At 39.0% G+C, this 13,829-nt stretch overlaps 1 protein-coding gene across 1 annotated transcript in view; it reads left to right on the top strand.

The window, feature by feature from the left end:
- LOC126439847 (uncharacterized) overlaps positions 1 to 13,829 on the top strand; it is a 604,845-nt gene that overhangs the window by 536,861 nt on the left and 54,155 nt on the right. Inside the window, 7 exon segments of the mRNA XM_050090598.1 lie at positions 60 to 389; positions 678 to 992; positions 1,363 to 1,701; positions 1,802 to 2,107; positions 3,016 to 3,321; positions 3,814 to 4,152; positions 13,128 to 13,451. Of these exon segments, the coding sequence (XP_049946555.1) occupies positions 60 to 389; positions 678 to 992; positions 1,363 to 1,701; positions 1,802 to 2,107; positions 3,016 to 3,321; positions 3,814 to 4,152; positions 13,128 to 13,451 (2,259 nt within the window).

The raw sequence follows: 13,829 nt of genomic DNA, 5'->3' as shown, positions 1-13,829 counted from the left end.
AAGAACACAGTAACTTGTAGTATCTGCTAAGTTGTAACAAAAGAAAAAATATATATCAGTTTCAGTTCCTAGACCAGCTGACATGACAAGCCCCTGCATACCATCGCCATGTGGTGCAAATGCTATATGCAGGGAACAGAATGGTGCTGGTTCCTGTTCTTGTCTGCCAGACTATGTTGGCAACCCATACGAAGGCTGCCGGCCAGAATGTATACTGAACACTGATTGTACTGCAACAAAGGCTTGCATCAGAAATAAGTGCCAAGATCCATGTCCTGGAACATGTGGCCAGAATGCTCAGTGCCAAGTTATTAATCACATACCATCTTGTTATTGCTTGCCAAAGTTTACTGGAGATCCATTTAGATACTGCAGCATTTCTCAAGAACGTAAGTTCTGTGGTTTTTTTTATTTATTTATTTATTTTTCTTGTATTACATAGATGTGCTTTAGCCTTGTATAAGAGAGAATCACATCTTTGAAAATGTGCATGACTGCATTGTGTTTCTATGTCTATCTGAGTGCCTAAGGAACTAAAAAATATTCTTGTTTCATTAGCTGCTAGATATTTTGCTGTGGTAGTTATAATTTATGTTTCATGTTATATTAAAATTTGTGTATAATTTAATGATTAATGCCAATAAACTTAGTTATATTTTATTTATATTGTCTTTTAGCAACAGTAACTGAGCATGTAAACCCATGTTCTCCGAGTCCATGTGGTCCTTATAGCACATGTCGCGTTGCTAATGAGCAGGCAGTATGCTCATGTCAACCTGGCTTCATTGGATCACCACCTGGATGTCGCCCAGAGTGTACTGTCAGTGCAGAGTGTGCACAGAACAGAGCATGTAACAATCTCAAGTGTATTGATCCTTGTCCAGGAACTTGTGGGCTCAACTCTCGGTGTGAAGTTATTAACCACAGCCCAATATGTTCATGCAATGTTGGTTATACTGGCGATCCATTCACGAGATGCTATTCAATACCAAGTAAGTTTATAATTTTTACACTAAGATAAATTAATACACTAAAATTATCTCTCAGAGTACAGCTAAACTGTATTTCTGGGCCAGAAGTTTGCTCTGTTCATTACTGGTCCAAGTGTGTCTACAGACAGTTCCTGGTGGTCAGTCCACATTCTTCTGAGATTTCATTATCAGGGATATGCTCCATTCCTAAGAATGATTGTTTCAATAATAAGCAGCATTCTGTCAAAAATGTTGGTATCATCACATCTAAATACTTGCTCCAGACAATGAACTATTTAATTTTATTTATTGCATAAACTCTTTTTGCAACTTACAACTTCTCTAAGGTTGTCTTAGAATGTTGGCTGACAAAATTATTTTCATTTTTCAGCTCTGCCATCTGAACCTACTTCCCCTCCTTTGCACATTGATCCATGTCTCCCATCACCTTGTGGCCCATATTCACAATGTCGGGACATTGGAGGAGTTCCATCTTGTTCCTGCATCAGAGATTACTTTGGTACACCACCAAATTGTCGACCAGAATGCTCTGTCAACACAGACTGTCCACATAATCGTGCCTGTCTACGGGAGAAATGCCGAGATCCTTGTCCAGGTTCTTGTGGTGTCAGTGCTGATTGTGCTGTTATCAACCACACACCTGTCTGCAGTTGTTTGCCAGGCTACACAGGGGATCCATTCTTTCAGTGCTACCCAAAACCAACAGCAGGTAATAGGGATATTGATTTGTCGGTTACTTGACTATTAAACTGAAATGAGGGTTGATTAATTTTAGTGATTGTCTGATAAAAATATGTTATGTATTACAGTACCTGCACCCGTACCATCAGATGCTTGTAAACCTTCTCCTTGTGGCTCCAATGCTCAGTGCCATGAAGGTGTTTGTACTTGCCTGCCTGAATACCAAGGTGACCCATATGCAGGGTGTCGTCCAGAGTGTGTCCTCAGCACTGACTGTGAAAGGAAACAGGCTTGCATTAGGAATAAGTGTACTGACCCTTGCCCAGGAACCTGTGGACAAAATGCTCAATGTGAAGTCATAAATCATGTGCCTACATGCAGTTGCCCTGAGGGGCTCTCAGGCAATCCATTTGTTTACTGCCGCCAAGTAGAAGGTAATTTTAAAGTAAATCTAATTTTTATTACTATTTATGTTTAAAAAAACAATAATGTAGTTATTAAAAGTTTGTGACAAATGTGAAAAAGAACTTTCTTTATAAATGTAAAGGATTTTGGCATTAATTATTGTGGTAACAGGAGTAAATGCCAAAAAATGTATAATAATATCTGTTTCTTATTAGAGTCTTGTGCTTGTTAACCACAGCAAACAGCCTAAATACATGATAATTATTCAGTTTTTAAGCTGTCAGATATAAAGAACTACAATATGAACTAGGATAGATTGCTACTCCACATAGAGGAGATACTGAGAAACAGACAGGCACATTTAGAAGTAGACAAAGTTATAAGACTAAGTCTTACTCCAGGTTTAGGAACACACACACGCACACATTCATATGTCCACAACTTACACATATGTGGTCTCTGTAATCAGACTGTTGGTTTTTAAAATTTGAATGGGTATTAAGAGGAATATTGCAACCACCAAAAAAGGATGAAGTGTTGCAGAACAGTCATAAAGTTAGAAAATATAGTGTCATAATATTCCACATACCTGCAAGAAACCATAAAAGATCATTATAACTGGGGGAGAGTAATAAAGTTTTAGGAAGTATGAAGAATGAGACACTGTCTGTAAGTAAAAATGAATTGTCAGGATAAAAAAATGAACTGTAGCTGTCAGTATCACACAGATGAATCCATCCCCTGAGTGCAACATAAGAATGATGTTAAGCACCAACAAAACTATCAGATCAAATATATTTTATCAGCAAACATAGGTTTAGAAGTATTTAATTTGTATTATATTTGTTCCAAAACATTTGCAAAAGGTTTAGTTTCGTAGTTCAATAAAAAAACACTGTATGTTTTACATATATCTTGATGTGATGTATCATTTCAGCTCCTATAGAAAGGCAACCATGCAGTCCATCACCTTGTGGTCCTAATGCAGTCTGCCGGGAAATCAATGGACAGGCTGTCTGTTCATGTGTGCTCGGTTTTCTGGGTGTACCACCATCATGTCATCCAGAGTGCACTGTCAGCTCAGACTGTGCATTAACAAAGGCTTGCCTCAATCAACACTGTATAGATCCTTGTCCTGGTACATGTGGTATCAATGCCCATTGCCATGTTGTCAACCACAACCCAATCTGCTCTTGCGCTGCAGGCTATTCTGGAGATCCCTTCACCAGGTGCTCCTCAATAAGTAAGTATTATCACCAAGGAGTAAATATGTACATATTTAATGTTTACATCTGATGTAATGAAGTCTAAAATTACTGCTACTGGTGACCTTGTTGTACTTCAATATTTTTTTAAAATTTTTTTATTTATATAATTTATTCTTCAGATATAGCTCAGTTTTTGTTGTTTTCAAATGTAAATGAATGACTGGAATTACTTGTCATAGCTGGTCTACAAAAACTTACACACATTCTGCAAGGTGTTCTGCCAGCAGAATTTTATTTTTTTGTCTGTACTATGTTTATATTAATGGATAGACTTCACTACCACAATCTGATACCAATAATAAGGAGAACACATTTGGGCAACAACAAAAATATATTTCAAAGTGCTTGTTTGTATGTGAGAACATTAATTTCAAATGAGTAAAATCTCATATAGCAACTCATGTATTTGTTCCCATAATTACTTTTATAACATTTTTCCCATTTCATTACAATAATTTTTTTTTCAGTTATTTCAACACCACCACAGCCAAAACCAATTACACCATGTCAGCCTTCACCATGTGGGCCTAATTCAGTCTGCCAGGTATCAGTTGATGGTTTAAGTCCATTGTGTTCTTGTTTGGATGGTTATATTGGCACCCCACCACTGTGTCGTCCCGAATGTTTATCCAACGGTGACTGCAGTCCACAGCAAGCTTGTATTGGTCAACGATGTAGGGATCCTTGCCCTGGATCATGTGGAGTTAGTGCTGAATGCCATGTTATCCTTCATGTGCCAAGCTGCTCATGTCCACCACCACTCACAGGCGATCCTTTTACATTTTGTACCAGCCCACCAGAGATAAGTAAGTACTATTCAATCACCATGTATTATAAGTTATGTGAATGTTTTTATATGCAAGTATATAGTGCTGCATATATTTATTAATTACTATTACTCAAAATTACATGCCTACAGCCATTATGATGAATTGGAAATGAAAGTGACACGTATGACTAATGTTTAAATAAGGGACCTTACTTATAAACAGTAAGTTTAGTGCTTAGGCCTGCAGAAGCACTTTAAGAAGTTAAAGATACCGAGTCTATACTAACCTGGAGATTTTTGTTTTGTATGGTATGGAATAAAATAAGATGAAGAAAGAGTTAGAAGCAGTAATTGGGAAATTAAATCATGCAGAAACTATTTGAGTATCTGACAGCTGTTAATCATCCCACTGTAAATCACTTTCTTGTGCATAAAGTCTTTGTAATGAGCTGACCTGACTTCTTGATAATGCACCATAATTATTACACAAGAAAACATAATTTTTCACAACTTCTTATTTTACATGACCTGCTTTTGGTATACAACACTAGAAAATGGGCTGGTAACCTGAAAACTCAGCTGATTAAAATGAAAGTTCTGAACTGTAGTTCTTGTATAATAGTGAAGTGTTTCTTTAATAATTCATCTTTATGCTCACATTCAGTTGCAATCCTCTTATTCAAACTGAAGCTCTCCAATTTTTCAACATGAAACTTCATTTAACAAATACAGTCATCTCAAGATGAGATACAGGTTTCTCATGGAACTTGTGTGTCAATGGAAATTTTTCACTTTACAGTGTCAGTCCCAGTGATTAACCATTACATGTATTCTGTACACTCCTTTGTGGATCAATCAAAAATTTTCATTTCATTTGCATTTATGTTTGCCATTTGCTTTCTTCTGCACTGTCTTCATTAACGTGGTTTTAGGCTTCCTTTTTTTCATGGATACTTTTCCTGTGATCATTTTGTGTTTGACCTTGAGTCTATATATATAAAGTTTCTGTAACTTACCAAATGAAAGCGTTGGTACGTTGACAGAAACAATAACAAACACAAGCACACACACAAATTTCAAGCTTTCGCAACCCACGGTTGCTTCATCAGGAAAGAGGGAAGGAGAGGGAAAGACAAAAGGATGTGGGTTTTAAGGGAGAGGGTGAGGAGTCATTCCAATCCCGGGAGCGGAAAGACTTACCTTAGGGGGAAAAAAGGACAGGTATACACTCGCGCACACACACATATCCATCCTCACATATACACACAAGGGTGGATGGATATGTGTGTGTGTGCGAGTGTATACCTGTGTGTCTATCGACCTGCCAGCGCTTTCGTTTGGTAAGTCACATCATCTTTGTTTATATAATAGAGGGAAACATTCAAATATATCCAGTTGCTTTTTAGTTCACCTTTATCTCTCCCTACATATTTTTATTTTCATTTTCATTTCAGCCTCATGTTACACTTTCCACCTTCTAATAACATGTCACCCTCACAACATCCCCACAACGACCCCATTAAGTTTTATTTACATTCCCTCTGCAAACATGCCTTCACCCTAAAAAATATTATTTGTGTGTCTATCAACATACCAACGCTTTTGATTGGTGTATATATATTAAAAACAAAGATTCCCTTAAAACCCACATTCCTTTGTCTTTCCCTCTCCTTCCCTCTTACCAAACAGGAAAGCACTGGTAGATAGACACAATAAAAAAAACACAAACACAAAATTTCAAGCTTTCACAACCAAAGGTTGCTTCGTCAGGAAAGAGGGAAGGAGAGGGAAAGACGAAAGGATGTGGGTTTTAAGGGAGAAGGTAAGGAGTCATTCCAATCCCGGGAGCTTGAAATTTTGTGTGTGTGTTTGTGTTTTTTTATTGTGTATATCTACCAGCGCTTTCCCGTCCCTCTTTCCTGATGAAAGCTTGAATTTTGTGTGTATGTTTGTGTTTGTGTGTCTATCGACCTGCCAGCGCTTTTGTTTGTTAATTCACATCATCTTTGTGTGTGTGTGTGTGTGTGTGTGTGTGTGTGTGTGTGTGTGTGTGTGTGTGTATATATATATATATATATATATATATATATATATATATATATACACACACACACATCATCTGTGTTTTTACATATATTTTTCCCACGTGGAATGTTTCCCTCTATTTTTTTTATTTTTTATATATATATATATATATATATATATAAAAAATAGAGGGAAACATTCCATGTGGGAAAAATATATGTAAAAACACAGATGATGTGACTTACCGAACGAAAGTGCTGGCAGGTCGATAGACACACAAACAAACACAAACATACACACGAAATTCAAGCTTTCGCAGCAAACTATTGCCTCATCAGGAAAGAGGGAAGGAGAGGGAAAGACGAAAGGATGTGGGTTTTAAGGGAGAGGGTAAGGAGTCATTCCAATCCCGGGAGCGGAAAGACTTACCTTAGGGGGAAAAAAGGACAGATATATACTCGCACACACACACATATCCATCCGCACATACACAGACACAAGCAGACATTTGTAAAGGCAAAGAGTTTGGGCAGAGATGTCAGTCGAGGCGGAAGTACAGAGGCAAAAATGTTGTTAAAAGACAGGTGAGGTATGAGCGGCAGCAAATTGAAATTAGCGGAGATTGAGGCCTGGCGGATAACGAGAAGAGAGTATATACTGAAGGGCAAGTTCCCATCTCCGGGATTCGGACAGGTTGGTGTTAGTGGGAAGTATCCAGATAACCCGGACGGTGTAACACTGTGCCAAGATGTACTGGCCATGCACCGATCCGTCGTCATTCTTCCGGCGGACAAGGGTTCCACGACCGTGGTACTTGATCGTCGGGAGTATGTGGCTGAGGGACTGCGTCAGCTTTCAGACAACACTACATACAAAGTTTGCCAAGGTAATCCCATTCCTGATGTCCAGGCGGAGCTTCAAGGAATCCTCAGAACCTTAGGCCCCCTACAAAACCTTTCACCTGACTCCATCAACCTCCTGACCCCACCAACACCCCGCACCCCTACCTTCTACCTTCTTCCTAAAATTCACAAACCCAATCATCCCGGCCGTCCCATTGTAGCTGGCTACCAAGCCCCCACAGAACGTATCTCTGCCTACGTAGATCAACACCTTCAACCCATTACATGCAGTCTCCCATCCTTCATCAAAGACACCAACCACTTTCTCGAATGCCTGGAATCCCTACCCAGTCTGTTACCCCCAGAAACCATCCTTGTAACCATTGATGCCACTTCCTTATACACAAATATTCCGCACATCCAGGGCCTCGCTGCGATGGAGCATTTCCTTTCACGCCGATCACCTGCCACCCTACCAAAAACCTCTTTCCTCATTACCTTAGCCAGCTTCATCCTGACAACTTCTTCACTTTCGAAGGCCAGACTTACCAACAATTAAAGGGAACAGCCATGGGCACCAGGATGGCCCCCTCGTACGCCAACCTATTCATGGGTCGCTTAGAGGAAGCCTTCTTGGTTACCAAGGCCTGCCAACCCGAAGTTTGGTACAGATTTATTGATGACATCTTCATGATCTGGACTCACAGTGAAGAAGAACTCCAGAATTTCCTCTCCAACCTCAACTCCTTTGGTTCCATCAGATTCACCCGGTCCTACTCCAAATCCCATGCCACTTTCCTTGACGTTGACCTCCACCTGTCCAATGGCCAGCTTCACACGTCCGTCCACATCAAACCCACCAACAAGCAACAGTACCTCCATTATGACAGCTGCCACCCATTCCACATCAAACGGTCCCTTCCCTACAGCCTAGGTCTTCGTGGCAAACGAATCTGCTCCAGTCCAGAATCCCTGAACCATTACACCAACAACCTGAAAACAGCTTTCGCATCCCGCAACTACCCTCCCGACCTGGTACAGAAGCAAATAACCAGAGCCACTTTCTCATCTCCTCAAACCCAGAACCTCCCACAGAAGAACCCCAAAAGTGCCCCACTTGTGACAGGATACTTTCCGGGAATGGATCAGACTCTGAATGTGGCTCTCCAGCAGGGATACGACTTCCTCAAATCCTGCCCTGAAATGAGATCCATCCTTCATGAAATCCTCCCCACTCCACCAAGAGTGTCTTTCTGCCGTCCACCTAACCTTCGTAACCTCTTAGTTCATCCCTATGAAATCCCCAAACCACCTTCCCTACCCTCTGGCTCCTACCCTTGTAACCGCCCCCGGTGTAAAACCTGTCCCATGCACCCTCCCACCACCACCTACTCCAGTCCTGTAACCCGGAAGGTGTACACGATGAAAGGCAGAGCCATGTGTGAAAGCACCCATGTGATTTACCAACTGACCTGCCTACACTGTGAAGCTTTCTATGTGGGAATGACCAGCAACAAACTGTCCATTCGCATGAATGGACACAGGCAGACAGTGTTTGTTGGTAATGAGGATCACCCTGTGGCTAAACATGCCTTGGTGCACGGCCAGCACATCTTGGCACAGTGTTACACCGTCCGGGTTATCTGGATACTTCCCACTAACACCAACCTGTCAGAACTCCGGAGATGGGAACTTGCCCTTCAGTATATCCTCTCTTCTCGTTATCCGCCAGGCCTCAATCTCCGCTAATTTCAATTTGCTGCTGCTCATACCTCACCTGTCTTTCAACAACATCTTTGCCTCTGTACTTCCGCCTCGACTGACATCTCTGCCCAAACTCTTTGCCTTTGCAAATGTCTGCTTGTGTCTGTGTATGTGCGGATGGATATGTGTGTGTGTGCGAGTATATATCTGTCCTCTTTTCCCCCTAAGGTAAGTCTTTCCGCTCCCGGGATTGGAATGACTCCTTACCCTCTCCCTTAAAACCCACATCCTTTCGTCTTTCCCTCTCCTTCCCTCTTTCCTGATGAGGCAACAGTTTGTTGCGAAAGCTTGAATTTCATGTGTATGTTTGTGTTTGTTTGTATGTCTATCGACCTGCCAGCACTTTCGTTCGGTAAGTCACATCATCTGTGTTTATATATATATGTCTTACATATCTTGTACTTCACTTAAACAAAATTTGTGTGAAATTTAGTTGAAGATCTGGCGTCTTTATGAGAAGTATATTAATATATGTTATAGTTACAGGTAGGGCTACACTTCCAAAATACATTTTGACCCACCTTTGCAAATGTGCTGATATGTTGTGTAACCTCATAAAATTGTATATAAGATAAAAATCGAAGCTATAAAAAGTATTACTATCATGTTGTATACACCTCACTCAGAATGTGCAAAATACATTTAATATTCAAACCAAAACTAAACTAGTTTTTTGAGCAGCATACATCTTGGAAATACTAGGTACAAAAACATAAGTGGGGGTCATTAAACTGTAGCATGGCTGTAATTTCCTTGAAGTGAATTGATATATTTGGAACACTGTATCCTAGATACAATAGAAACCCATAAAAGTGCTTGCAAATTATTTCTCACTTTAGAGTCACCTGCCTGTAGGCTCTAAAGAAAGAGCATCATTTCATTTTGACTTAGTTTCTAGCTTTTATCCATGTCATGATTTTATTATAATTTATTGTTCTTTTAGTACAGTTAAATTATTTCACATCATTTTTCATTCAGTGTTGGTTGTCTTTTCTGGGACATACATCTATATGAACTTGTGACATTAAAATGTAAAGTAATCCAGTGAATATTAAGTTTTCTACTTAGTCATAGGTATATTGGTTTTTGCAACTACTGCAGTTGAAAATTTGTGTTTTATCAGCAACTACTTGTTTCGCCACATTTTGTGAATGTGTCCTTAATCATTAGTGTGTCCCTGTTGACTTCTCATTTACTGTACAGTGAGGTGTGAAAATGACACAATTTGTGTCACTGTTGTAGTTCAGGAAATCTTCTCATGTTAACAATTAGCTGTTGAGTCATACAAGAACAAAAACCTTTGAATCTGTAGGATTTATTACCCTCAAATACTGATACACAGAGCTAAAGCAAACTGAACATGCACATATAATGTATCAGGTCATAATCCATCACAATAAATAGCTACAAATTATAAAATTTTACATGAAAATGCAGGCTGCCTTGGCATATTTCACTGATGAAACTTACACAGATTGGTAGAGTGGCAACATCATAATTCTGAAAAGATTATGTCTATGGACATTTTGATTTAACTGTGTTACTAAATGTTTTGCGTGATGGTCTGACTGTGTTGGATTAACATATAATGATGAGTCTTGTTATTTTGTTAATAAGTTGATGTGCATGATTGCATGTTATTCTGAGTGATGTACTTCTTTGCTGATTGATATGCATGCCAGCCAGCTTTTGTGTGTCTCAGTTTGAGAATGATAATGCCATGACATGAAGATGCATGCTTTTTGAAAAACAAAGCATTGCCATTGCATGATAAATTTTGTTTCATACTTTTTTTGTATACTGTGTTATTCAGACTACAGACTTGCTACCATGCAGCAGTACATGTTTGCATTGATGAAAAAACTGGCCTATTTCACAGTATTCAAATTAAGCCATAGTACTAAGTGATAAACTTAGTCCACAAATGAAAAGACGGTGACGTGATTTTTTATGACATCTATAGTTGCTAAAACGCCATAGACTCTTCCACATCAACTAAAATATTTTGCCATGCATAAAAATGGTTAGTGGAATCTATTTGAATATTGAACGGTTGTCTTGTAACTGTGGCCTGACTAATGTTGAGTATAGAGGCTTGCTGACAGTCATTCTTCCCATGCACCATTCACAAATGTGTCAGGGAAAGGGGAGATATGTAGACATACCCTCCACCACACACATAAAATGGCTTGCAGAGCACAGATCTAGAATACTATTTAATACAAAAGCATGGATTCAGAGCTGCCATACATCGTTCAACTCATATTACTTGTTCTGTATTCAGACTCGGAGGTAAAAAATATCTATCTTGACAGTTGTAGAAAATGAGATAGACTCTTTTGATGACAAACATTGTACATACTCAGACTAATCACATGAAATTTCTTAGTTAATCTCTAGTTTTTGTACTTCATTCAGTTGACATTTGCTTTAATAGGTGATCAAATAAAGAGCAAGTTATAAATGCAATCAGTGACTGTAGATAGGGTCAATATAAAGAAATTGTGGAGGACATTCTCACTGTCTTTTTCTGAGGTCTAAGACTATAGAGACAGACAACGAAAACCTAATAAAATCAAATGCCCTTGATATACTATTGTACTGATTGATATGGATACCAAACATTGTCCAGTAAAGTATACATCAAAGAGCAAGTCAAAATGATACAATACAATTATGCTAAAAATGCAAGGTAAAGATATTTTCTTATGGCATCTAAGATTCCTTCCTTTTCCATTCTGTGTATTAGAAGCCAAGTTTAAACATACAGGGTGTCCATAATTAAAGTTCCAGTTTCAAAATGCTGTATAAAGAGAACCACTGCTGAGAATGACATAAAATTTGAACATTCCAGTTCCAAGATGCTGTAGAAAGAGAATTGCCATTTAAAATGACATCAAATTTGAACAGTGTGTTATTGGCACAGAGGCAAACGCATGGAAAAGAAAGGAAAAAAAAAAATTGACCAATAGATGGCGCCGTAAGTGTCAGAATATGCATACCAGCAGACATGTGGCACATGGCTGTTCCTCAGTTTGTGTCTGAGGTGCCCAACCTCACTGTCTCTATGAAAAATTGCACAGTGCTGGTAAAGCTCTTGTACAGGAACAGTAACTGTGCACCAGTGCCCTGCAGAAGTTCCAGGCCCTCAAGGGTATGAAAAAAGCCATTGTTCCAATGTCTGCTAAGGGTCTGGAGCAAATGATTACAGAATTTGGAAAGATGGCTTCTTTTGAAGTGCAGTGTGGTGGAGGGAGGAAAGGAGCTAAACTGACTGAAGATGTGGCCACAGCTTTGCAAGAGGGGTCAGATGAACATGCCTGTGAGATCGGTGCATAAAATCCTGCGAAACATCCTGCATTGTTATCTGTACAAAATCACCCATTTTCTTGCTTCTAAACTGCCAGCAAGACAAACATTCTCTCTGGAATTTCTTTCTCATATTTAAATGGATAGTGAATGGCCCAAATGTAAAGGAGAGGAAATGGTTGGAGGAAACAAAATATTTAGGAAAATCGCATAAGATCATTGATCAAGTGGGGTAGAAGATGACAGTGAGGTATTATGAAACTGGAAAAAAAAGCATTTGCCAAATTGTGAAGACAAGGTACAACTATTTTCTATGGATAGCAAGTATAGGAAACTAAAAAAAAGTTGATTCCATACATTACAATAAAGGTAATTAAAAAGATAAAGTTGTGTTGAACACAATAGTTGATTTGAACTCCCCAGTGCTACTGCACATGGTATTACTGGAGGTGGTATGCCTCAGCCTACCTCTGACCTCTGACCTTTGAACTGACTTTCCCAGCCAGTTTACTGCCCTATGGTCCAACAGGAGTGCAACGTGATATTTTTCGTATTGACAAACATTTCTGAAGAAGGTGAAAGAGCTAACATGTGGCAGAATCAAATTCTAGGACTGACTGCAAATCAATCACCTATCCATTGGACTCATAGTTAATGCTTAACCACTGAGCCACAAAGGCACACAGGATCAAACACCTATCTATTGGACTCATAGTTAATACTTAACCACTTAGCCCAAAGGCACACATTACAATATAATTCAGTTTTTTCTCTGTTTTGTTAGCAGTTTATGTGATATTTTGTTGTTCAGTTAAGCTGTTCAGCTTCAAGTTGTAGCACAGAAAATCATGCATGTAACCCTGTTGTAATTATTTTACTAGTAGCTGGTTTTATAATCATGGAACAAGTAGTTAGTTACAGGTTTAGAGGACTTCAGTTACTGAAAATTTCACCTGATAAACTGGGAGTTTGGGTAAAGAATATATATTGCAAGTTTTTCATCAACGCAGCAATGCTACTATGTAGATACTTATTTACAAACTTCTAAGCTTTTTTTTGTTTGTTTTCACAGGTCCAACACAAGGAGCTCCAACTGACCCCTGCAACCCTTCACCTTGCGGGCCAAATTCTAACTGCCGTGTTGAAGCAAATGGTTTCTCATCCTGTGAATGCTTGCCAGACTTCTATGGTAACCCATATGATGGGTGCCGACCTGAGTGTCTAGTCAGTTCGGACTGCTCTATGGATCGTGCTTGTATACAGAACCACTGTCAGGATCCTTGTCCTGGAACTTGTGGTGTAGGTGCCATCTGCTCTGTTACAAATCACATTCCTATTTGCTCTTGTCCTGAGGGAACAACAGGAGATGCCTTCCATCTTTGTCAGCCTGTAATATGTGAGTATCATTCAGACTTTATACATTTGGTTAGAAGAGGGAGGCAAGGAGATTTTTATTTATGTTGTTTATATTCAAATTAAGTCATAATATAGACTGAGATTATCACAGTATATGTCTGAACGGTAATGGCTGGAAATTTTAATTTCTCACAGTGACTGGATGCACTGAAATTTTACAAAGGAAATGTAAATTGTATTCACCAGCTGTTGGCACTAACTATGCACAATCTTATATTATTAATATGAGTAAAAAAGAAGAGCAAAGAAATGTAAAGAGGCAAATTTATAGTTTAGGAACAAAATAATGTGTAAAGCAAATGTGCCCTTTTCTTAAAAGGACACTAGAAATTTATTTTGGGTGTGGTGGAGGAAGGAG

Source organism: Schistocerca serialis, chromosome 1, assembly GCF_023864345.2.
Source record: "Schistocerca serialis cubense isolate TAMUIC-IGC-003099 chromosome 1, iqSchSeri2.2, whole genome shotgun sequence".
Taxonomy (NCBI): domain Eukaryota; kingdom Metazoa; phylum Arthropoda; class Insecta; order Orthoptera; family Acrididae; genus Schistocerca; species Schistocerca serialis.
Note: the sequence above shows the minus strand (reverse complement) of the source record. Positions and strands in the feature narration are given on the sequence as shown.